The sequence below is a fragment of the Oncorhynchus nerka genome, linkage group LG9a (genome assembly GCF_034236695.1).
Source record: "Oncorhynchus nerka isolate Pitt River linkage group LG9a, Oner_Uvic_2.0, whole genome shotgun sequence".
Lineage (NCBI taxonomy): Eukaryota > Metazoa > Chordata > Actinopteri > Salmoniformes > Salmonidae > Oncorhynchus > Oncorhynchus nerka.
Window position 1 is genome coordinate 19,819,545 of NC_088404.1, and position 27,093 is coordinate 19,846,637.

At 38.3% G+C, this 27,093-nt stretch overlaps 1 protein-coding gene across 2 annotated transcripts; it reads right to left on the reverse strand.

Moving 5' to 3' along the window:
- Positions 1–817: 817 nt before the first annotated feature.
- Positions 818–21,418, reverse strand: LOC115134016 (paired box protein Pax-6-like). Of its 2 annotated transcripts, XM_029667525.2 has the most exons (13): positions 21,212–21,418; positions 16,892–17,040; positions 14,041–14,094; positions 10,714–10,844; positions 10,348–10,389; positions 10,028–10,258; positions 9,567–9,732; positions 5,985–6,143; positions 5,600–5,682; positions 5,320–5,476; positions 4,956–5,068; positions 2,845–2,992; positions 818–1,584 (listed from the first exon to the last, which is right to left on the reverse strand). In XM_029667525.2, the coding sequence occupies exons 2-13, from the start codon at positions 16,902–16,904 to the stop codon at positions 1,499–1,501; spliced, it is 1,383 nt and encodes a 460-aa protein (XP_029523385.1). In that variant the 5' UTR covers positions 16,905–17,040; positions 21,212–21,418; the 3' UTR covers positions 818–1,498. The 2 variants fall into 2 exon arrangements, with proteins under 2 accessions (XP_029523385.1, XP_064878461.1); XM_065022389.1 differs by lacking the exons at positions 14,041–14,094; positions 16,892–17,040; positions 21,212–21,418 and adding an exon at positions 13,208–14,024.
- Positions 21,419–27,093: the final 5,675 nt, after the last annotated feature.

Below are 27,093 nucleotides of genomic sequence, written 5' to 3' on the forward strand. Positions count from 1 at the left end.
TAACAGCTACATTTTCAGAAGGTTCTTGTTGTATATAAGTAATACTACAGTCTTCCTATAGTCTTCATGTAAGATAAGCGTATTTTGCCCTCATATGAGATGAATGATGTCTACTTGCATGAACTAATTCTGGCTGTATGATGATCTTATGATGTTTTGTTTACCAATGTTATAGGTCCTGAATGTTGCAGCAACATACACTCATTACCATCATCAATAGCATGTTGTTTTGATAGAATTAGTTAGCAACATAAAGCTCCCACTTAGACACTATAATACTGTACAAAATTACTTTTATATTTTGACAAAATACAAGAATGCTTAAATAAATGTATACGGAAATATTTTAAATACAATTGAATTTGACTCCCCATCCATACAATAGTCTAGGCTAGCATGGAACAGAGAGAGAAATGAGCTCAGGTCATCGACTGTAAGGAAAGATTGTTGCTCATAAGTGAAAGACCAACTGATAGACTAACATTTAAAACTCTGTACCTATCTAGAAGTTACCAAAATCTTTACAAAATTGGCAACAGAAGACTACAAAAGGAAATTGAGGTTGTGTAATAAATGATATACAAAGGCTTTGGTCTGTTTGTACAATCAACAATGGTTAATTTGGATATGTATAGATGCAAACCTCAAAAGGCTTTAAACTCTGGCAGGCCTTGCATTTCTATGCATTGTTGCAGTGAGAGTATTCTAGTAGCACAAAGTCAAGTAAAACACTTAAGTACAACTATAACAAATAACTTGTACCCGATGGAATAAAATGAAATTAAAATGTGTAAAACATATAGAATATTCTGAGAAATATAAATGAAATTAACTTTATTATAGAAATTGTTCCGGGAGACTGCTAGGGAAGACAAATACTTACATTTCGACATAACAAACTGAATTATATCGAAGACACAATCTACCGTTTTTAGCTACCAAAACTCAATTTCAGCGGTTAATGCTTTCCATTTACAATGTTTCTGCCAGCAAGCTTTTGAAAAGAAAAGAATAGAGAAACAGGTGTCTCATACCCAACTGGTACCTGGAATGATACAAACTTGTTTCACCAGAGTCCACATTCTGCACACAGACTGGGAGAGCTTCTTGATATACATTGATAAAAATTATTCATGGAAGAAAATTCTTCACAAATGATCTTCTTTTCAGCAGAAGCAAGGACCAACTCAGTTTCACTGTCCATCCACGTTGTTATTTTTTCATCATGACATACAACTGGCCATATACAAATACACCAAAAATGACATAAGTTGGAAACTGATGAAAACAGCTAGTTTTTTCCCCCCATTTACGATGTTACACCGGGCACTTTACAGAAGTCCTTTCTCTTTTTTTCTTCTTCAAGTCTTTGTGGCCAAAGAATGATAGAGAATGGCCCAATCCCAGTACAAAATAGTCTCTTTTAGAGTATTTTCTCAGGTCTGTAATAAAATACTGCCGGACAGACAATATCCAAGGAGTCACACGTTGAAAGTCTTTACTGTAGCCTGGGCCAGTACTGGGACATGTCTGCATCACTGCCTGGGACTTGAACAGGAACAGATACTCCAGGAGAGATGAGACCTGACACAACAAACACAGAGCGGCGGATCAGTTCTGGCACCATATAGTCAGTACCTTCTAGTGTCTGCTCAGTAACATTCATTGAAATTTAGCAAACACACCAGTATTCTCATAACAGAATTATTGTAAACAAGAATCTCCATATAATTGACATGTTCAATATTCATTACAAAAATGTTTCTTAATTATTTTGTTTTTACATGTGAACATCAATATTACCTATCTATCAAAATACAGTGCCTTCAGAAAGCATTCACACCCCTTGACTTTTTCCACATTTTGTTGTTTTAGAAAGTGGAATTAAAATGGATTTTATTGTCATTTTTTGTCAACGATCTACACAAAATACTCTGATGTCAAAGTAGATGTTTTTTTTAAACATTTGTAAAACATTTATGAAAAATAAAACACTATCTATCTCGATAACACAAGTATTCAAGCCACTGAGTCAATACATGTTAGAATCATCTTTTGCAGCGATTACAGCTATGAGTCTTTCTGGGTAAGTCTCTAAGAGCTTTCCACACCTGGATTGTGCAACATTCGCCATTATTCTTTTCAAGATTCTTCAAGCTCTGTCAAATTGGTTGTTGATTATTGCCAGACAACCATTTTTAGGTCTTGCCATAGATTTTCAAGCAGATTTAAGTCAAAACTTTAACTCGGCCACTGAGGAACATTCACTGTCTTCTTGGTAAGCAGCTCCAGTGTAGATTTGGCCTTGTGTTTAAGGTTATTGTCCTGCTGAAAAGTGAATTAATCTCACAGTGTCTGGTGGAAAGCAGACTGAACCAGGTTTTCCTCTAGGATTTTGCCTGTGCTTAGCTCCATTCCATTTATTTTTTATCCTGAAAATCTCCCCAGACCTTAATGATTACAAGCATACCCATAACACGATGCAGCCACCACTATGCTTGAAATGTGGAGATTGGTACACAGTAATGTGTTGTATTGGATTTTCCCCAAATATAACACTTTGTATTCAGGACAAAAAGTGAATTACTTTACCACATTTATTGCAGTATTACTTTGGTGCCTTGCTGCGGATATTTTTTATTCTGTACATTCCACTTTGACATTATGGGGTAATGTGTGTAGGTCTGTGAAATTTAATAAATGTTTAATTCAGGTTTTAATGCATAAAAATATGGAAAAAGTCAAGGGGTGTGAATACCTTCTGAAGGCCTACTAACATTTGTAAATGGTGTTTTGTAATTTCTTGGATTTTGTTTATTTTGTCATGCATTTTTCTCTGCTTACCTGTTGAGTTGCCTCCTGAACCAGCCATTGATTGGCTGTTCATATGTGCCTGCATATGAGGAGGGGTGTACGTGTCGTAGCTCCGTCCGTTGACTGAGGGACTGGTGGGCAGCATGCAGGAATAGGAGGTCTGGCTGGACACAGGGGCCTAAGGGGACAACACACAGGCCAGTCAGATTCACCTGCTTCTCTGTCACCTAGCAACATCTCCTACTGTATCTACTAAGGGATGGGCCATGTCAAGCATGGGAACACAAATATTGTCTATCATATTTCAGCTAGAAATTCATCATAGTATTTAATACAGCATTGCAGGTTTCAGCATTAACTTGTGTGACAAGTATGTATTTTTATTTATTTATTTATTTATTTAACAAGGCAAGTCAGTTAACTTCTTGGTGACGGGGGGCAGTATTGAGTAGCTTGGATGAATAAGGTGCCCAGAGTAAACTGCCTGCTACTCTGTCCCAGATGCTAATATATGCATATTATTGGTAGTATTGGATAGAAAACACTCTGAAGTTTCTAAAACTGTTTGAATTATGTCTGTGAGTATAACAGAACTCATATGGCAGGCGAAAACCTGAGAAATATCCTATCAGGAAGTGGGAAATCTGAGGTTTGTAGTTTTTCAACTCTTTGCCATTCCAATATACAGTGTAAATGGGGTCATATTGCACTTCCTAGGGATTCCACTAGATGCCAACAGTCTTTAGAACTTTGTTTCAGGCTTCTACAGTGAAGTGGGGGCGACTGAGAGCTGATTGAGCCAGGTGTCTGGCAAAGTGCCACAGGCTCTAAGGCGCAGTCACGAGAGTGTTAGCTCTCGTTCCATTGCTTTTCTACAGACATAGGAATTCTCCGGTTGGAACATTATTGAACATTTATGATAAAAACATCCTAAAGATTGATTCTATACTTAGGTTGACAAGTTTCTACGACCTGTAATAGAACTTTTTGAACTTTTCGTCAGATGTTCGTCTGGACCTGAACGCGTGTTTGTATTTGTTTACCAAACACGCTAACAAAAGAAGCTATTTGGACATAAATGATGGACATTATCGAACGAATCAAACATTTATCATGGAACTGGGATTCCTGGGAGTGCATTCTGATGAAGATCATCAAAGGTAAGTAAATATTTATAATGCTATTTCTGATTAACGTTGACTACACAATATGGCGGATATATTTTTGGCTGCTTTGTTGTCTGAACGCTGTACTCAGATTATTGCATGGTTTGCTTTTTCCGTAAAGTTTTTTTAAAATCTGACACAGCGGTTGCATTAAGTAGAAGTATATCTCTAATTCCATGTATAACACTTGTATTTTCATCAACATTTATGATGAGTACTTCTGTAAATAGATGTGGCTCTCTGCACAATTACTGCATGTTTTAGAACTACTGAACGTAACGCTCCAATGTAAAGTGAGATTTTTTAAATATAAATATGCACTTTATCGAACAAAACTTACATGTATTGTGTAACATGAAGTCCTATGAGTGTCATCTGATGAAGATCATCAAAGGTTATTGATTAATTTTATCTCTATTTGTGCTTTTTGTGACTCCTCTCTTTGGCTGGAAAAATGGCTTTGTTTTTCTGTGAGTTGGTGGTGACCTAACATAATTGTTTGTGGTGCTTTCGCTGTAAAGCATTTTTGAAATCAGACACTGTGGCTGGATTAATGAGAATTTTATATTCAAAATGGTGTAAAATACATGTATGCTTGAGGAATTTTAATTATGAGATTTTTGTTGTTTTGAATTTGGCACCCTGCACTTTCACTGGCTGTTGGCGAGGTGGGACGCTACCGTCCCACATATCCCAGAGAGGTTTTAAGAACACTTATTTCCAATGGGTGGGTTAACTGCCTTGTTCAGGGGCAGAACGACAGCTTTTTACCTTGTCAGCTCAAGAATTGAATCTAGCAACCTTTCAGGTTACTACTCCAACACTCTAATCACTAGGCTACCTGCCGCTGTATACTTTTTATAGGTTTACAACATATCTTTATCATGGTCATTCATTTAGATGCTATGCTAAGTAATTACAAAAACAACGCCAAAATACTGCTTTAATTATTGGATCTGACAGTGATGTACTTACTTGCATAGGCAGGTTGTTGGCCATGGTGAAGCTTGGCATAGGTGGCAGGGCACTGTATGTGTTTGTAAGGGCTGTGTCTGGTCTTCCCAACATGGATCCTGATGAGAACGACACTGCAGGGGGAGGATATAGAAAGGTATTTTAGATACCATTCTGCACCTGATTGCCAATTGTATCATTGACATGCAGGAACATAGAATGGATTGTGTGGCTCTCCTGACTCTCACACATATTTGTACACTAAATGTTTGTTCTCCATTCTGATTAGGCTACAGTACTAAAATCACAAAAATAGACCCTACAGGCAATACATGACGGTGGAATGTATCTGATGTAACATAAGGTTTTGATAAAGATCACTGACTCCAACCTGGTGCTGTGGTCTGTGGGATGGGCTGGTAGACACTGGTGCTGAAACTGCTGCTGATAGGGATGTGACTGGAAGAGTTACTGGCTTGTCGTCTTTGATTCCGTAGTTTCTCCTCCCTCCTCCACTTTGCCCTTCTATTTGAAAACCACACCTGAAACCACAGTCATGTTTCAAAGGTTAGTGTTGGATTTGTCTGCTGTCACTTCTGTGAATGTGGTTATCACGTCCCTACATTCAAGGTGATGTTAATGGGCACAAGGAGCGGTTGCTGTACCTGTATTCTGGCCTCTGGGAGGTCAATTTTTGCAGCAAGTCTTTCCCTTGCGAAAACATCTGGATAGTGAGTTCTTTCAAACTCTGAAACAAAAACAACATTAGTATGAACTACAAAGGAAGTCATTAAATGTGCTATACATAACATATGCCTAAAAAAAACATTCAGACTAATGTAGATGTTGAAAAACTGATCATTTATAGTGAATAAATGATTCTGAAAACAGTATTCTGTGGTGATATTCAAAATAAATAGACCCAGTTATGAGTCAGCCATGATGCTTTACTTTTGTGTAAAAGAGATGAATTGAGTATCACCAGCTCTTAATGAGATGACTTTGGCCGACAGTTGGACGAGAACCTGTGACAGTGGTGGTATAACGTACCTTTCTCAAGCGCTTCTATCTGTTCTTGTGTGAACGAAGTGCGGTTCCTCTGCAATTTTCTTTTCAGCTGAAGTCTCATTTGGGTCTCATCCGAGTCTTCTCCATTCGAACTTATTGAGTTAGTGTTCTCACCTCCACCGTCTGACTGTGGACAACCATCTGAAACATACAGAATCAATCGATCAATACAAGCTATCACTCCTTCTTCAGCTTCCATGCATAGCATGAGGTGCACCTGTTGGGAAGTAAATGTGATCATGTTAGAGTTTTGCCCAAAACCCATCTGTGTGTAAAATTGTATCTTAAAATAAGTGAAATGTTAAGACAGCTGGAAGAAGACTCTGCTTCTTCCAGCTGATATTGACATGGTTTGACAATTCATTGCATTATTTCGACCAGATATTATTAGTTACGTCAGGCTATAGAAAAGGCTATACAATTTAATGGGAAATTATTTATTTTGGCTTATATCTTTTATGACCATGTAACAATGTCTGTCGTGCTGAAATACAACAAAATGCGGTAGAACCTATTCAGATCCCCTGAAATGCTTTAAAATCCAAACGTTCCCTTTATAAATGTTAACTTTTTCCACATGGATGTTTGTGCACCCTTTGAAATAACCCCCAACACTTGAATAAAAGCTATTTTTCACGACCACACAAAACCAAGAGCATAAGGGAAACTATTCAATTCATGGTCTATGGAGGGGTTGGCAAACTTTCGTGGGCAGAATTTTGAGGACACAATTGGAGAAGGCAACAAAGGGATTCTCTCGAGGCACTCAGTACCCTTCATTGTAGCTGGAGGATTCCAGTCAACAGACTTTTCAGCTTAGTATGTTAACCTTTATGCACTGCTATCATTAATCACTGTCTCCTAGGATGCCCTGTTCAACACCAGTTAGGATTTATACCTTCTTTAGGCCATAGAAGAAAATCACCCAGCACATACTGAATGAGACATCACTTGCTCAGGCCCTGTTTGTTAGACCTACATAAAGGGGACAGGGAAACCAACAGTGAGTTAAGGGGGCCTCAGTGAGTGGCGTTGATAAACACTTTATTCAGCACCCCTTTGCTCCATTACATTATGTCTATGTAGCAAGATGATATAGACTGGTTATGCAGGCCTAGATAAATCTGCTTTGACAGTTTATTGTGTGATTACCATTTTACGTTTCCTGTGATTTTTTCTACATGCCCGGGCAGGTTGCTCAGTATAGTCATAAACTGTATTCTTAAGGAATATAAGGAATATAATCTTGATATATTTGAAAAACACATCAGCAGTGACCCATCATCATATGTGGGTATCTTATTCACTCTGCGTTGACGTTATGTGTATGTCTTTCTGACAGATTTGTAGTTTCAAAACCAAATGCATTATTCAGAACCAGGTGTAAACATACGCAACGATTAAGTTATCCCCTTTGTGTCTCTCCAATGTCTCTCCAAAAAGAAAGTTTATCAGTGGCCAGTGCGCTGTAGTTTTGTAGCTAATCTGTCAAAAGGAGTGAATGTGCGTCCTATTATCCCTCAGCCAGATCAACTGCCGCTGGATTTGGGATTTGTTTTCATTAATGAAAGACGCTGGGAAATGTACCGTTCCATAGTATCACGTGTCGCAATCAGTGAGGCGTAAAACAAGCCAAAATATAGAGAACCTTAAATAGAAACCTAAAACATTCTGGGTACCCCTGAAAGAGAAAGTGCTTAAACCCTATAGACAGCTTTAGTCCTCTAGAAAGAAAAAGAAGATCAGAAAAACTGTCACGTTGATCCCTAAAAACACGAAATAGCTAGGAAGATCTTTTACCCTCTCCTTATGAAAGAGTTCTCTCTTTTTAGGCCCTGTCACTCTGATGAATTCGTTATTTTATTCACTGTTGCATGGCGTTTATCAGATTGAGACCATATTTGTCCCCCTCTGAGACCTCACCCAACCGCATGCTTCCAGAGTAATGGATTCTTAATGTCCTTGAAATCGCACTCCACGCAAGTATAGACACTTATGGCAGAACACAAGTGAACATATGATGTTGGTATAGCTGGTTGTGTTGTTTACACACACATTTTGAATAGCCAGGATAAAAGAGATACATTTGAAGTATAAACAACAACAGCGTTATTATTCATATATAATAATATTAGCCTATATCATTGTGATAAGATTATATAGGTTTAGATTATATACTTAATACTATTATGATACTATTATAATAACAGTAGTGCCTAGTTAATAATTATAATTATAATAATAACAAAAAATAGAATAAAATAAATATATATATATATTATTGCTAATAAAAAATAGGCTACCATTTGTTACTCATGACACTTGGTCACCTGTCATCATCACCTGTCATCATCGCCTGTCATCATCGCCTGTCATCATCACCTGTCATCGTCACCTGTCATCATCACCTGTCATCGTCACCTTTCATCGTCACCTTTCATCCACCTTAATGTAATTGTTGGGGTTACTTCATTCTACCAAGAGCTCCAAAGCCAACAGGACTTTAAGAGTTGGAAAAAAATAAAAATGTAGGCCCATCAAAGCAATTCTCGAGACAGAAATAGTTGCCAACAACAACAAAAAACTGCAGAAATTATGAGGGAGAAAACACGATTATTTGTATATCTATAGTGTCCATACTTTATTGTTTATTTCTCTTAAAACTGACGTGTCTAATTGGTAAGTGATGCCATATCGTGTCCAGAGGTCTCCAGTGGAACATTTCTACAGCTGTCTCCTCAAACTAGACGCTTATTCATGTCGCCCTTAATGAGAAACAAAACGTTCTCTAATGAGCAATTACATAGCGACCGAACTGTTCCCATAACAAATTCTTGCGTGTGACAGAAACATCCTTTGTACAGATATTCCGCACACAGCTTCAGATATTTTTCATCCTCGGTCAATGCAAAATATAGTAGGCCTACAGGCCTAGGAATGGATCAATCGTGCAGACTAAATCGTGCAGACTAAATCGTGCAGACTAAATCGTGAAGACTAAATCGTGAAGACTAAATTGTGAAGTTACAACCATATTGTAAAAAAAAGTTGATAGAAAAACATGTCAAGAATTCGCAATGTAATAACTAGTCGAATCAACCAAGTAATCTGTGAATCTCAACAAGCTCTCACACTCTCACATCAGAATAAGACGTTCATCTATGCTTCCCAAAAGTGTTTGGTTACTTCTCTGCATATAGACCAGCAAAGTAATTATAGTTCCATGCATAAGTCAGATAAGTCTAATGAACCAGATGCGTTAGTGATAAACAATATCAGCTGAACTCAAAGATTTTCAAATTTTTCAAAGATGTTCGATATTCCCAGGTTACTTTAAACAATGTAACAATAATTAACCTAATAATGTTGTAACAGGATAAAATAAAAAATGAAATATTATTGTTTATTTTGGTATTAACACTATTGTAATAATATAGACATAATATAATCATACAGCCTACGATACTACGATAATAATAATAATAATAATAGTAATTAATCGTTATAAAAACAACATAATAAAGACACCCGCACTTCACTCGTCCAATCCAGTGATTATTTTACCTGGGTTGGGCTGTCCTGGCACTGAGGTTCCGGGGTACCAGCCCGGGCGGGTCCCCCACGTCCCAGTCTGACCGTTCAGCATTCTCAACTTGTCATACATGCCATCTGCGCCCATCTGTTGCTTTTCGCTAGCCAGGTTGCGCAGTACTCTGTTTATCGACGAAACCTGAAAGACAAATCCAAAATCCTTCACATTAATTAAACGTGCTTGGCGCTTGTTTCCCTTGTTGTGACGGCACATTGGCTTGCATGTGATCTGTCACATAAGTGCATGCATACCCTCACATTCACAATATGTATTTGGATAAGAAAATCGCTATCGAAATGGGAGATTAACAAAATATCAATTGCATTTTCAATTTGTGTAATTATTCTGAAACGGGTGCCTAATCATAACCAATATGGAGGTCAGTTGTTCATGGTAATTTTTTAAGCGTATTATGGTATGACTAATAACTTACACTCAATGAACTTACACTGGGTATATTATCGTTTGTGCAGACCCCCTCGGATAGCAGTCTGTCACGAATTTCCCACGCGAAGATTGACGGGCACTCCCTCTTGTATACTGCAATTTTTCCGACCACCTCGGGAGTTGCTACTCTTGGTTTGCTACCCCCGATCGCCCTTGGTCTGATGGAGCCGGTTTCATAGTATCTGCCCAGAATCTTACTCACACAGCCGTTTGACACCTAAATAGAAAACAATAGACACAAATCACATACATTATTTAAGACTAATGTGAAATATATGTTTATACTACAAACATTGTTACGCTTACGTTTTCATTGTCCAGCACTTGAACTTTTGCATCACCATGGGTCTATAACACAAGAAATATACCTTGAATGGTACGGTAATTTAATTTGCACTGGATCACGGCATCTACTTTGGATGGTTGTGTTTGCAGGTTGTATCCTAACATATCCTGGTATCACCACAAACCATAATTCATTGCTACAATGAAGTAGCCTATTTATTCGTGCGTAATATTATATTTTCAAAACTGCAACTTAAAATGGTTTGAACTGACAATAGTTGGACGTGCATTGAGTTGGTCTATATTCTCAATAAAAATCACGCATTAGGAATCTTATTCAAAAGCGTTTTACTGATGCAGACAGAGAGAAGAATGCAGTGTTATCACCTGCAGAATCCTGGATATATCGCACGGCCGCGCGCCACTGTGAGCAAGCTCGACTATTTTCTGTCTGGTGGTGTCGGGCAGGGGTCTGCCGTTGACGAACACTCCGCCAAGCTGATTCACTCCGCTGTGACCTGGGCAGAGACAGGGGATGCACTCTCTTTAGTTAAGCCATTAATCAAGAGCTGTGATTTAAAAAAAACAGCATCCTCTTCAATACAGATGTCTCTGATGCAAGCGTTTAGATGTTAACTATGCAAAATAAAAGTTATCAAAGAGAACAGGAGACAAGAAACTAAACTGGACGTTCAGCACCAAACATCGGGAAATCACGCTGGAATTTGAAGTCTGTAATGATTGCCATTGTTCATCTGTCATATGTTCTAAATGCTTTCCGATGTCATTATTTTCTACATTCTTGTTCTAATCACACGAGCAGAACATTGATTGGCGGTGTGGTATGATCTCGACCAAAACATCTCCAGCCCACTGATCCGAGATTTGTGCATCTTTGCAAAGCTTTAAGATCAAATAGCGTAATGGCATTTGCGGCACAGCATTTTAAGGTAGTAATTACAGTATAATTTCAAGACTTAAAAACAAATCGTCACCTAATCCAACTTTACATCAACTTGATATTACACCAGCTAAAACACCATAAACGCTCATTTAAACAGGTTTCATGCGAGTTCATTAGCAATATCCAGTTTAGGATAGCCCAGAAAACCAAACCAAACCTGAAATCCAATAGAAAAGCAGCCTCCTTGTATCCGCCTACGTTTGCTCTAGTTGTCCGCTCCCTTCCCTTCGAAGCCTCCCGTTAAATTGACTCCAAGAGCACAAGCTCCTTAGCAATAAATAAGCTCCAAATATAGAAGAGGGGGAAAATATGATGAGCCTGGCTGACATTTGTCTTTAGAGTAAAGCTAGCTACACGTCAAGTTTGATGTTAATTTCTGGAAATAGGCGGAAGTCGCCCTGGATCATGCATGGAAGGCTAATTGAAAAGATCAGTTGGAGCACTTGTGGCAGGCATGTCACTTTATGACACTGCTCTGCTTTTGAAAATGGCATCGTCACGACAAATAGTAGCATGATAAAACGACCCTTTCTGTCTGCATTTGGATATCACTCAGACTAAATTGGACTCTACTCATTTACCCTTCAAGGGAAGCTTCATTTTATGGTAGCCAAGGGGCTGTGCGCGGGCACGAGGATGGGAGCGCGCGTCGCTCTTAATATATCAAAAGTGACATCCTTTTTTTTTCAAGCGACAAACCATATTTGTTATTATGAGTCTGCTGTAGATGTTTGCACTCTCTCTTGTTTTATATATGTTATGTTATTGTTTTCAAATAATAATTCAATAAGCCCGACATCAATTATAATATTACATTAGGCCTTAAAAATTCAAATTACACCTGCTTGTGAATTTGTTGTCTACTGCCATTGTGCTAAATTCACAAATTCTAGCCCAAACCAGGGCGTAAATACAGGCTATTCGCCCAGGAGAAGACTGCTGTAAGAGCAAATCCATCGCTATGTTGAGGTTAATTCCAGGATTAGATCAAATCAATTGTGTTTGTGCATTTGATAGGCCAGCAGGGAAAAGCATATTGAAGATTTATTGGCTTTGAACGCGCCTCCCGTATAGGCCTAGTGCTCATATAAATTCACTTGATCACTGCCACACAGAGATAAGAATATCCAATCTAACTTTCACTCGAAAGGTTAAATCTCAATCATTAAATAATTCCCCACGGCGAGTGGTGTCGATCTCGCCTGGTGGCAATGATTATGCGCCTTGTATTCTATTGCAAGTCAATTAATAGGAAAACATATGGCGTCAATTTGGACGCTCAGTTCCATATACACCCAGGAGTTATTAGCACAAAGCCTGCAGAGCCAGCCGCGACCTTTAGACAAACTGAAGGCCTCACCCGAATCATATCTGCTCAGTATTTCGCTCAAGAGATCACCACAGTCCATTGCCATCACAATGTAAAAATGTAACAAGAGATAAATGAAGGCATAGTTCTATACAATCTTGATTACAGGATAATACATAGCCCTAATATTTTGGTAGCCAGTAGGTCCATTTAAAAAGTAAGGACAATGTACATTTTGATGCGGTATTTTTTTTTTCATGCAAAGAAAAAACTCGTATATTGCAATTATTTGAAGACCTCCGTTTTCTTTTCAAACGTGAGAGGGAATATGGGACTTCACATCACCGTTCAATTATTGAATATGGCCTACTTAAACTGACCTAGATTCAAATGCTTTGTTTGGTTGGAGGTCTTTCAAGTGTCTGCGTCACATCTTCCCTCTGATCCGACGTCTATAACTTGTTAAATTTAGGTCTGATATAAAAACATATACATGAAGTGCAAGGCTAAGCCAAGACAAAATAATGTATTGGCATAAATATGAAAGCACACTGCAGCACAAACGTGTCGTTGATTTGAAGAGAATGAGAGTAAGCCAATCCACACACCTTCGTTATAGTCATACACCTCTTGTCCAGCATTAAAAAAGAACATTTATGTATTTTATTGTCACTCTGTCAACGACACAAAATGATGAATTATGAATTACTGAATAGCATCTCAAATATGTAAATACTGCTCTAACGTTTATAGTCCCAATGTGTTCATAAAAAAATACTCTGAAAGTCTCATCAAAGCATTACCCCTCACACTGTGGTTATACAGAACGAATAACATTTTCATAAACATGACATATTCTCCACGAGATGCATGCAATGTCCATTAGTGCATATATAATGGGCAATGTGAATTGGCACACCCCAACTGGCGTTTCTGAAATGTTATTTTATCATATCAAGAATACACTTTTCTTTCTTTCTTTCTTTCTTTCTTTCTTTCTTTCTTTCTTTCTTTCTTTCTTTCTATTAGTGTTGTATTATTATTGTGTAGGCCTATACGTGACAACACAGCTTATTTGGAAGTTGTATGTAATTAGACAATAAATACAACCATTGAGGCCTTCTACTTCCTGCTAGCCTCTTCTCTGATAGTTCGTGATAGTGCAGGTGCAGATATTGGGTATATTTCAGTTGTTACACGTACAGGTTAATAGAAGCATACTAGTCAAAGTCCACTGATACAAATACAACTGTGTGGATCAAAACAATGAGAATGAGCATATATAAAACATTCCTAATTCAGAAAATGTAAACATGTCGAAAAATCTTGGCCTTATTCTACACAAACATGCAAACTAATATATGCAGCATAAATGTTATGTGCACACATGTTTCTTTACAGCTCAGTGTATATAGTTACTCTGGAAAAAACATGCACTTACTGTTTTGCATCATGGACGCGACGCCAGATTCCCACGTGGCCCGGTTATAGTATTCTATTAGTCATGGGAAAGAATAGCAATGATTAGTATTATAATACTCAGGATACATACACATCGCAGACATTGATTTGGTGCAATTAGACAATTACGGTGGGAACTATATCACTCATGAATACCTCAGGGTGCATTAGGCTATTATTCATTGATATTTCATAATATGAGAGCATAATATCGTTTGTTGTTCTATAGATTTTTGAATATATATATATATTCAGTGTTTAAACTTGCCTGGAAACAGTGTGGACTGTCCGCTTAAAACAATTTAAAGAATCTCTCATCTGCTTCTCACTAGTTAATATATTCTCCCTATGGACAGAGCAAAACATTTTATTAGTAGGCACCTGAGCTTTCGTTTTTATTAAGTCACACTTACTGCAATATTTTCTAACTCATTTCATGAGATAAATAGCATTGCAGTAATTTTAGAAAACGTTAAAGCTTTTGAGTGTATTTTAGGTGTATTGAGAGTAAGCTGGCTACCTTTAGGAAATAACGTTAAGGAATTTTGAATTAATTTGCATATTAAGATCTAAAATATTACTGTTATTATATTGTCCGTGAAAACTTTAGTCAGTAATATAGGTTTAAGATGTCTTTATATGTAGTCGTCTAGTGACACACGCTGTCTACCTCGCTTGGCTGCTTTGGAAAGTGACATCGGGAGGGGGTGAAGGCTCTCCAACAAAGCCTGCAGAATTTCAACAATGGCGTCCTTTCTGCTTCTACACCAGAACCCAGAGAGCATAACTCAAGCTCACTAACTAGCTACACAGCCTCGAACTAAACGTACCAACAACTCTCAGGAATACAAAGAGCTGTAGGGAGCAACCCCCTCCCACTGCAACCATGCCCAGCACAACACCCTCTCATACCGCCACAGTTACACTGCTGCTTGCCGTGACCCGGTGCCCGTATCCCTCTGCTTTTTTGTTTGTCTCGATTTGGAAAATAGAAACGCAATTTCTTGTTTTAAATATCTGGAGGTAATTCTGTTGCTGGTGTGTGTCGTTAGGATTGTAAAAAAATATACAACAGCTCAGTGGGGTGCTCAATTGGAAAAAGACAATTGCCATAAAGAGCCCATTCAAAACATTTGCCGAAAAGGAGGCCACTAAGGAAATAGTCCACGCTTTGATTTTCTCCCTTTTTATCTTCTCCTTTTTAAACAGGCAATGGACTGACCGTGTGTGTATTTACAATGTGCAGCCACAAATAAATAGCCTATAGCTTACATCCAAGCATAGAGCCAAGCTGCTATTCATGTGTATGGAGATATTCTAAAGAAGCTGTAAATTCAACTAACTCATCATCATAACTCATCATTTATAATCATTTTCTAAAATAAAGTTAGGAAAATTAAATGCACTATTGGTTCACTGATTATATACGTTTATAATTAGACAGGTGTAGCTACAAAGCATGTATTTGATTTTTCTCATTCTCTCTTCTAATTATTTTCAAATGCAATAATGCAATGGGCAAATGGGGAAGAGCAAAGTAAAGGGTCTCGAGTTTATTTTGATAATATGTGTAAAATAATCCATTAACCTTTAATCATTCAACTCATTTGATATAGAAATTAATTAAGCATAAACTTAACCCGGAAGCAGTCTACTTGTAAACCACACTTTTTCATGTCATGAGGTGCCAATAATTAGCTTATTGTGCAAGTCTAACTAGAATTGTATAATTTATTTGATGCCGTGTGTAAAAGAGGAAGGCCTCATCTGCATTTTGCCCGTTTGAATTCACAACTACAACCATTTTAATTGAACATGCATCTTCAGACTTGTAAGGCCTATATTATTCCTGATTATTCCCTTCATTTATATGCAGAAAAACTCCATAAATGAACAATGTCCTGGCAGGAAGTTGAACACAGTAACATTTGATATATCTACCACTATATATAGCTTCCATATATTTTGCTAATAGACTACAGCAATATCGTACTGGGAGAGTCAAATGCATAATGCACAGCCTAATGTTATAAATCATATTAGGTAACTAACCACTAATATAAACAATGGTTTTGAAGTTGTGATTTTTCTGTATTGTCTTATATTTGTAGTACGTAAAACGTAACTATGCACTTATTCTAATCATTATTACTTTGTGTGGAGAAATAGCTATAATAGACTAATCTATTCGAGTTTATTTCTGAATTATTTTCACATATATATCCTGCGTGTTAAAAACATTACTATTTGAGTTCAGTAAGTATAATACTTAAATTGTCATTGAATAGAGGAAAATGTATCCTGAAAATGATTAAACATTTGGCAAACTTAGGAAAAAGTTAAAATATTTTTTTTTTGTGATGGCGCCCGGGTGAGGCCGACTGTATGATTCAACTTGACACCCTTGATCATCGCATCATCACGTCCCCATTCGTTGGACTGATCATTGTCTTGGCCTGACTTTTTACTCTTCCCTGTCATACATACGCATTAAGATAACTGCAAGCACCGACGGAATAAAAGCAAAAGCACAGCATAAATACATAAGGAGGAACCTAAATGTTCAAATTAGGCTGCCACTAGTCTGCGTACCAAAGTTCCTTTGTTAAATGACCAGCACTAAAAACTTTTGAACCGTTCGGACTCTTCCTAAATCACAAAAACTTAAACGTTATTAACTTGGAGTTTAATTAGCATTTCCAACACTTAACCTACTTTTTGATGTTTCACTCTAAAATGGTGTAATGTGTACGTTATAGGCTATACGAGTGAATAATGTGTGCTGTCTGAAATGTAGGCTAGGTACAAAGTGCCAAGAAATCAGAGCTTACCTTTTTGAGGCATCCTGTGTACACTGCAGCCAAAGCCCTAGTTGATAAGTCTGAGCACAAATGAGACGGAGCCACAGTGCTGTATAGCCCCTGCGAAGAGTTTGTCTTGTATATATGTTCCAAGTGATCTTGAATGGAGATGGAAATCCCTGCGAAGGAAGCAGAGATTGACAATAAAATGGGTTGTCAGGGCAGCGCGAGACTGAAACTGTGCGCTCGTGAGTTGGTGAGAGAGAGAGAGAGAGAGAGAGAGAGAGAGAGAGAGAGAGAGAGAGAGAGAGAGAGAGGGGAGAGGGTAGCGCAGAGCAGCGCACCTATGCTGATTGGTGATGGTACAAGTGTATTAATGTATGTGTTCCTGGTCTGTGCCTCGCCTCCACTCCTCTTCAGTGCCGATTAGCAGTGCCTGACCTCTGTCATCATCTTCCAGCGAAACACTTCCTCCTACTCCGCCGTGCAGAGCGGGAAACGGGGCAGAGCCAGTGCTAGCTTTTCAAACCTACTAATAACTCTGCACATGCAAATTCACTTCTCCCTCTCTAACATACACACACACGCACGCACGCATACACGCACGCATGCACGCATACACGCACGCACGCATGCACGCATACACACACACACACACGCACACACACACACACAAACACACACAGACACACACACACACACACACACACACATACACACACACACATACACATACACACACACATATACATATACACACACACACACACATATATACACACACACACACACACATATACACACCACACACACATATACACACTGAAAATGTCCTTTAGAAATGCTATTGGATGCTATTGAAGGCTAACCATTGGATAAGGAACGGCAAGTGCAACTCACAGGGCTCCACCATCGTGGAACGCAAACAAGCTTTCCTACACTAACGATGAACCTGAAGTTATACATGGACATACATGGTGCGCGCCGACCTCAAATTGATCAACATTAACAATTTGCAGTCCATCTTTATCGTTTACACTGATAATCCACTGATAAAGACCACTTTACTAATTTAGTCTACATAAATTGATAGCTTATCTATTTGTAATATTAACATTTATATATATATATTTATCTAAAGGCTGAATTGAAATATTCAGTTTAGGAATGATCTGGTTATCACTTCTGAAAGCGATCTTTACGCAGCAGCCAGAAGTGCAGTGTCATAATTGCAAACTTTCTGCACTTGTCGCTGTTGATTATGACATCACATGGTAGATTTTGTTGTTAAGACCTAAATTACATTTACATTACATTTACATTACAAACAATATCTATGGACTAAATTAATATAATAGCGAGAACGATAATCTTACTTCATTTTCAATGGACCAAATGATAGCCAAGACGCAGCGTCCAAGCTTCTATAGGACAGATAACACAGGACGTAAATATAAGCACATTACTTTGCAGTCATGACCACACAGCAGACCTACATTTGTTGAATGCCTGGCCATTAACGCACACCATACACTCCAAATCAACCCCTCCGTGCCTGAATTTGACTTTACACTTGGAGCACCAGTCTCGGCTATGGGTGTTCCCATCATTTATTCAAATGGAAGAGATTCCGGGTCGTGGGATAAGAAACAGGGGGGGGGGGGGGGATGTGGCATGGTGGGGTAACCTACAAGAGGGGGGAAATGTGTCGGGAGACGCAGAGCATAACATGAAGTCGTGGATGCATACACTTGACTTCCTTTGACATGTGAAAAGTGCTAAAAGTCAGAGCTCATCAATAAACTGAATAAGTCCTGACAACCATTGCATTCCCAACTAAAGTACAATGAGAAGACAAACGACACTGCCAAAGAGTTTGCATCGCAATGAAAGGGCGGCTAGGATAATGAGCTGCCGCGACCGTCATGCACTGTCATCTCGAGTCCCGTGGTGAAACTCTTGTCACTTCCTAATATTTGCACAAAACTTTCATTCCACTCCTCTACAATCCTTGCTGCAAATTCTTATGACGTGGACGGTTTACTGTTGCCTACACACTGTTTTTGCAGTGCGCAGAAGTGCTAACGAAGTTAGGCTACCAATGTGGCTATTTTTTTATTCCAAGGAACTCTGCTGTCATACTATATAGTTAGACGCAGTAAAGTAGGCTAGAAACAGGAATAAATAGCAAATGATTCTAATTACATTATTTGTATAAGAGCAAGATTATATTTATCTGTATGCTGCATAAACTATATGCCACCCTTACAATGGGGTTGTATTGCTTTTAAGGTTTCTGTGTAGTAAAATATTGGTTAATAGTATGTCAAAACCAAAGATTTTTACGATGGCATTTTTTAAACTTGGGCTCCCGAGTGGCACAGCGGTCTAAGGCCCTGCATCGCAGTGCTAGAGGTGTCACTACAGACCCTGGTACGATTCCAGGCTGTTTTACATCCGGCCGTGATTGGGATACCTATAGTGCGGCGCACAATTGCCCCAGCGTCGTCCGGGTTAGGGTTTGTTCTGGGTAGGCCGTCATTGTAAATAAGAATTGTTTCTAAACTGACTTGCCTGGTTAAATAAATACTAACGTTTGAATATGATATTTGATTAAGCTTTTTGAGCATGCACAGCATAGGCCAAACATTTTATGCATGCAAAAAAAAAAAACATGACACTGTCAACGCATGTTGAAAATGCAGTTATACTTGCTTTGATGCACATCAATGGGCGAAATACATCATTACAAGTTTACCCTAAAACCAGGCTACCAAAAACTCCGTCTTTCATGTCCATAAACCCACTGAAGAACCATGCAGTGCACTGCTAACAACATTTGTTATATTGTAATGTACAAACCACAATTCCTTCTGCTTCACTCCATTCAATGAGAAGATCCCAGATCAAGCTGTTGAAACAATGCTCAACAATAGCACCTATGGATCATTTCATTCTTTGGAAAGATGTAATCCGCCTTGTTGTTTTCTTGTGGTTGAGTTATCGTGTTACTTGACTCCAGAATACATTTCTCGAAATCAACAAGTGAAAAACAACAACATTTAAAATGTAAATCCATTCAGTGGAAAACTCAGGAAACATTAACGAGTTGCAATTGCTATGTGGAAAACTATCAATTAGCGCAGTTTTGGATTAGCACAAAGTACTTTCTCAGACCATGGGAAAATACTGTAATCTTCTCGCTCTTTTTCCCTCGGGCAAAGAGTGGTTTTTGAGCACCCCCTAAAAGTTTTTACCCCCCCCCCCCCCCCCCATCAAAACATCATAAGAGGAGGTGGCACTGAATGTGGCTGACGTCATCATTGAAAACAGGACAGAGAGAGAGAGAGAGAGAGAGAGAGAGAGAGAGAGAGAGAGAAAAGTATCAGCCGAAGCGAATAAAGTGGGTTGATACAGCCATTGATTTATAAGAAGTTATGGTGAGGATGGTTGTGGGGAACGTGAGGTTTATTATTATATTCAACAGCTAACTAGTAGTCTAGCACTTGATCTTGGAGTATCACAGCTAACAAATTATAAATTGCAGCTAGGCTATACTTGACATAAATTATCTACTGCTGAATTAATACATGTTTTGTCATATAGGTCTAATCATGAACTCCTGTATGGAGGGGGTAGTAACATGTTTTGTCATGGCTATACCTGCAGGCCTATGTGTTTATTAATTGTGATGCAGGCCCATATTCCGAATGTAAAGTGCAACTAAAGATCTTGTCATATTTCATGAAATGGTTCATTGCCAGATGATTTACTTCCTGACAGCAGCATAAACATATTGCTCTATAAATGCCCCTAAATAGGAAGGTGTGGAAATTGTTCAATTTAGTCACGAGGTAAACTGCAGTGTACATACAGTACACTCACGGACGTGTTGTCATACTCACATGCTTTTAACCATTTAAACGGGCATACAACTAGAAAAATAGCCTACGGTTATATCAACTCTAAAACCTAATAACACACGAAACACAACAATAATGATTATCATTTGTATTGTTTATATTATTAGCCTAAGCATTAAACATGCTTTACGTAAAACTGTAGTTGGATTAAATCCATCAAAGGCTATGTTTACATTTCTTAAGTCCATTGTCTAGCTTGTTGAACTTTTTAAGCAATCTGGACATTCCCCTACTTACTATCACGTGAAGACTTACCTCGGGTTCAATAAACATGTTTCCTCGAAGCTCAATGGGAACACTTATGCTAAGGAAAAATATGTTTCGAGACGGCTTTACTGAATAGTAAGGATTCATATATCCTAGACACCAAGCCAGGAACGCAATATAAAGCGTAATGGCTGACAGATAAATATTTTGAAAGTCATACCTGGAAGAACGTAAAGATCCGCTTCACTTGTGTTTCCAGTCAGTGTTGATCATCATAAAACAGAAGAAAGAATGTATAGAATGTGACATTTAGAGTCCATGGTTTTCATGTATTGAATTGCAGGTCTGTTTCCAAGTCGATGATCATATAAAATGACCCTGTCGCTTCTACCACCAACTTTCCCATAATATCATCCACAACTTGGCAGTGATTGGCCGCAGTGACGCTTACACGTCACTTTGGACACCACTTATCACTCTGCTAACTAGGAAGTCGCGGGAGATGTCCAAACCCACTTGTGCATTACGCTTATGCTCATGCAATATATGCCAACCAATACAATTTCTTATGAGAATAACCACTCGTATGCCCATCAAACAGAATGCATTGATGAGCTAATGTCCTATTTATCTCCGATTTTCATCTATTTAGTCACTTTCTAGCTGATTTGGTTGATGTAGCCTAAAGTCGTGTGTATTGTGATCGGTGTCAAGTTCGATAGTCATAATTTCTGATGCATTGTGTTCAGTGTCAAATTAGAATAGTCATAATTTCTGATGCATTTATGTTCAGTGTCAAGTTAGAATAGTCATAATTTCTGCCTAGCGGTTAGAGCGTTTGGTCAATAACTGAAAGTTTGCTGGCTCGAATCCCTGAGCTGACAAGGTACAATAATTCTGTCTTTCTGCCCCTGAGCAAGGCAGTAAACGCCGTGGATGTCGATTAAAGCAGCCCCCGCACCTCTCTGATTCAGAGGGTTTGGGTTAAATGTAGAAGACACTTTTAGTTGTACAACTGACTAGGCTTTCCCCTAATGTCTGATGCGTTGTGTTCAGTGTCAAGTTAAAATAGTCATACTTTCTGATGCATTGTGTTCAGAGTGTCGAGTTATTTTTGGATGTAAGTTACAGCCCTCTGCAGCCTAAACAAGAGCAGTACAGAAAATAGGATATTATAGGATATAGTAGGATATTGACACCAATTAAGCCTAAACGTTTGACTGACTGGTTCATTATTTGGTAAACTAGGTCTTAGCCTGGACGAATGTTGTGCTCTTTGAAATAGTATGTCTCATTCAGCTAACGGAGGCCATGTCAAGAAAACATGAACATATTCAACGGAAGTGGGCTATTGCTTCTTAACATCTAGCCTACAGGACATTTTGCTACCTCTAATAATGTAATGCAGCTTAGTTTGTCTTGTCTCGACAAACCTAATGAAATGAACATAGGTCAAATAATTGTCTTTCTGACCTCTTGGAGATATGGGGACCACAAGTCATCAATGTTATTAACCCAACACAATAAGGTTCGCGTGCACAATACACAAATAGCCTAAAGCGCGAAAAAGACATACAAAATGATATATTTCTTTAAAATCATGGAATAGCGGTGAGGTATATGGTAGAGTTTGGTTGATTGTTTAGTGGCGACACCATTAAGGTACTGTGTGAAATTCTGCAACTGCAGGGTTTTTTAGCTCACCGCTCGAAACCACACGGCTTCGGCCCGCTTATCAGGTTGTCAATAAAAGGAGATGGGACGCTAAAGCCGGTCCAGGTGCTGTCTTTCCCTCTCTCTGCTAGCCCCCTTTCCAGAACTCGATCATGCGTGTGTGTGTGTGAGTGTAAGTGTAAGTGTGTGTGTGTGTGTGTGTGTGTGTGCTCGTGCGTGTGATGTAGGCAACAGCATATATGAAAATGAAAAAATGTAAGTATTTTCTACGAAACATAAAATAATAATAATAATAATGTTAATACAAAGAATAATATGTTGTAATCATATGTTACAATAATTTTTATATTATAAATACAAATACAAATATTTATATAACAAAATCCATTAAATAAGGTTTGGAAACTTTTGTACATGCAATGGCACCATTAATTTACAGGAGATCCAATCTTGTGCTCACTCAAACTGAGAAAATGAAAAACAAATACATGAATGATCTGCCTTGATTCCCTAGCCAGAGCGGTGGTAGCAATAACACGTGTCCTACATCCCGAAGCATTTGTTTGCGGCGAGTCTGATTGTAAAAGTCCAGGGACTGACCATGTTACCACAGTACAGCTGTGAGTTGATTATACCCACGGCTCGACTGGAATAACTGGTGGATGTTTTAAGTGAGTGAGGTATGCTTAAAAATCATATTGTGTTCAATTTGGTTTTATGTTTCGTCTGGTAGGCCTAGACGTTTTTGTGCAGCAAGTCTGTCCATATGGTTTGGGAGGCCTAATATACTTGTAATAATATTTGTTTGTTATCAGATTGTTGGAAGTAGCATTCAAAATAGCAGGGGAGTTCATCTTTGAGGATATAAATGATAAAATATTAATTTGCCAATCAACTCTCTTTTACAGTCTACTGGAAAGACTCGTGTCACCATTCAGTTATGACATTTACCTTAACCTTTAACCAACCAAACATATAAAGCAAATTACTTGTGAAATACTGGTCCAGAAAATAGCATAATCTAAATAAAGTTATTAGTAGTTATTTTAAGGCCAATTGTACTTTTATATTTGTTATTTTTCTTTGTTTCTATTTATTATTGTTCTCTTTTTCTCTTCTGTTAAATATTCTAATACATCTATAGCTGAGTGTTTCATTTGTTGTTCTGCCCCTAGTCCAGGCCTTGACTGGGACATTAGCTGCATACCCTCGGGGTGATTGGATGCAATTTGTTCGAAGTCGACAGCCACGTCCTGCATGCTAGAAATACACTTTTTCTCGACGTGACAAGACTGAGTTCGATCTCAATGTATTTGAAAGTACATTCGGCGGAAAGACCCTCCATCAGTCAACCTAGCCTCTTCTCTAACAGGACAACAATATTATTCCTTCATTCGCACAAAAACATTCTCAGGACATGTATTTGAGTATTCCTACAACAAATCCCTTGATAACATTCATAGACATGTATTTGAGTATTCCTACAACAAAACCCTTGATAACATTCATAGACATGTATTTGAGTATTCCTACAACAAAACCCTTGATAACATTCATAGACATGTATTTGAGTATTCCTACAACAAAACCCTTGATAACATTCATAGACATGTATTTGAGTATTCCTACAACAAATCCCTTGATAACATTCATAGACATGTTTTTGAGTATTCCTACAACAAAACCCTTGATAACATTCATAGACATGTATTTGAGTATTCCTACAACAAAACCCTTGGTAACATTCATAGACATGTATTTGAGTATTCCTACAACAAAACCCTTGATAACATTCATAGACATGTATTTGAGTATTCCTACAACAAAACCCTTGATAACATTCATAGACATGTATTTGAGTATTCCTACAACAAAACCCTTGGTAACATTCATAGACATGTATTTGAGTATTCCTACAACAAAACCCTTGATAACATTCATAGACATGTATTTGAGTATTCCTACAACAAAACCCTTGGTAACATTCATAGACATGTATTTGAGTATTCCTACAACAAAACCCTTGATAACATTCATAGACATGTATTTGAGTATTCCTACAACAAAACCCTTGGTAACATTCATAGACATGTATTTGAGTATTCCTACAACAAAACCCTTGGTAACATTCATAGACATGTATTTGAGTATTCCTACAACAAAACCCTTGATAACATTCATAGACATGTATTTGAGTATTCCTACAACAAAACCCTTGGTAACATTCATAGACATGTATTTGAGTATTCCTACAACAAAACCCTTGGTAACATTCATAGACATGTATTTGCTGCTGATCCCGTCAGCGTCCATGCTCGATGCTTTTTTAACTTGAGAATATAACAGAAGGATTGGCTCTTACTCCTTGGCCCTGGTAATAAGATTAACTATAGACAGGGAAGAAGTAAAATACTGAGATTGACACCTTCCGACTACTCTCCACTCACAATGACTTTGATGCAAAGTCCTGGCTGCAATAATGAACCAAATTGTATAGGGGGAAAAAAGTAACATATTTGTCATTTCCACGCCACAAAAGTGGGGAGTTAGTGAAGACGTATATGGCACCTACGATGACAAGGGGAACATGCACGCTAACGAGAATACCAGCCATGTTGACAAGACAAATGAGGACACATCTCCTCTAACAAACGAATCACTCTCAACGCGGACGTCCAACCCCGTCCTAAGTGCCGGAGTGTTTAAACATGTGATTTACACTCCTCTCTCCACAGTCCGAAATTAATGGCCATAACGCACATAATTAATCAAATACAACTGTATTTTCAAACGCCTTTTACCGATAATTATTTGTATTGTTCGATCAGATTTGACAAACGGTGTCCCATACGTGTCAGATAACACTTTGACTTGCTTTTAAATACACATATGGAGTATAATGAGGCATGAGGGCTATGCTCATGCAGAGGCAAGAATTGTGTCGGTGGAATGTTCTCTTCCAGCACGCTGAATTAGAGAGATGGAATTATTTACTTAATTAAGCCATGAGGATTTCAGTTTACCTCGGTTGGTTCCCTTCTGCCACTATAGTGAAAATTAGATTGCGATTTTGAATAGGGTCGTGATATGTTATAATAGGTTATATTTGCTACAGAAACTAGGAACACTATTGATCTGATCACCATGTGCTGAATCCAAAACTTGTTTTCACCCCACGCCATAGTTCTAAAGTATCATGTCCAGATTCCACTCCATAAATGGTTATTCCCTTTCTCATTTGATCAGTAACATCAGGCAGGCTGACCTTGATCTCGACGTCTGATCATAAATCCATAAAAAGTGCAGCATTCCACTATGCCCCCCCACTTATGAGGCAGACCAAGCTAGAGGCCAAGGCTGTTCTCTCTCTCTCTCTCTCTCTCTCTCTCTCTCTCTCACTCTCCACCTCCACATAGGGTGACATTATCTACTAGGTATGTTTTGTATTTGCCTTAACTTGATTTATCACCTGTGGCATTATGCTAATATATCTTCTGAGTGTGGAACATAGCTGTAGAATTTTGTTTAGCCAGGAAAAAGATTGGATTTGGAATTTACAGGATGGGGATCTATAAGTTAAGTTTCAAGCTGATATTATATAAGCCTACTACAATGTTGCTCAGCAAAACGGCTTGCTAGCCTTGTATATAAAGTGACTGTAATATGTTTTCTAGCTGACTAGGAACAAATCACCTGTTCTCATGTATAATGGACACAAAGCAAATCCTCAAGCCTAGTATCTCATCCTCTCCTTTGCAGTGATCACGAGTCCATTCCCCTAAATTAGACTCAGTGATAATATAAAGCAGACCATATTCAGCCTAGATGCTTTGAGCATTGAATTCGTTTTTCCCTGATACACCCCCACCCCTCCCCATTCCCCAGCGACGTCTTCCATTAACACTGCAATCTCAGCCGGTGCTTTGCTCCATGTACACTCTATTGTGAGGGAATCAGCATGTTGGGTCCACGGCGACAGTGACCCCTGGCAATTTGCTGAAAGTGTAATTATTTTTCTCCCTCTCGCAAAGATTTAAAAGATTGCATTTCAACTAAATCCATATCAATGCTAATTTTCCTGTCGAGGCAGCTCCAGGTGCTACAGTCCAGTAGACTGCAGTGAAAGCGAAGTGTGCCTGCTGTGTGCCACAGAAAGGGGTACAGCATGGCTCAAATGAAATGACACCAATATCTCTCCCAAGAAAACCGTTTTATTCTCAGCTACTACATAGTAAACAAAGGAGTCATGCTACATTAGAGTTAAACAACCGTTTCTTCATCTCCTTTCTCCTTTTAGTTACCAAATAATACTATGTTTATATGAGAAAAGACATTTATAAGTGCGTAATTAGAATAAACAGAGGTAAGAATGGTATTTAAAACAGCAACACACTAAATCAGACAATAAGAACGACAAACCGTCTGGAA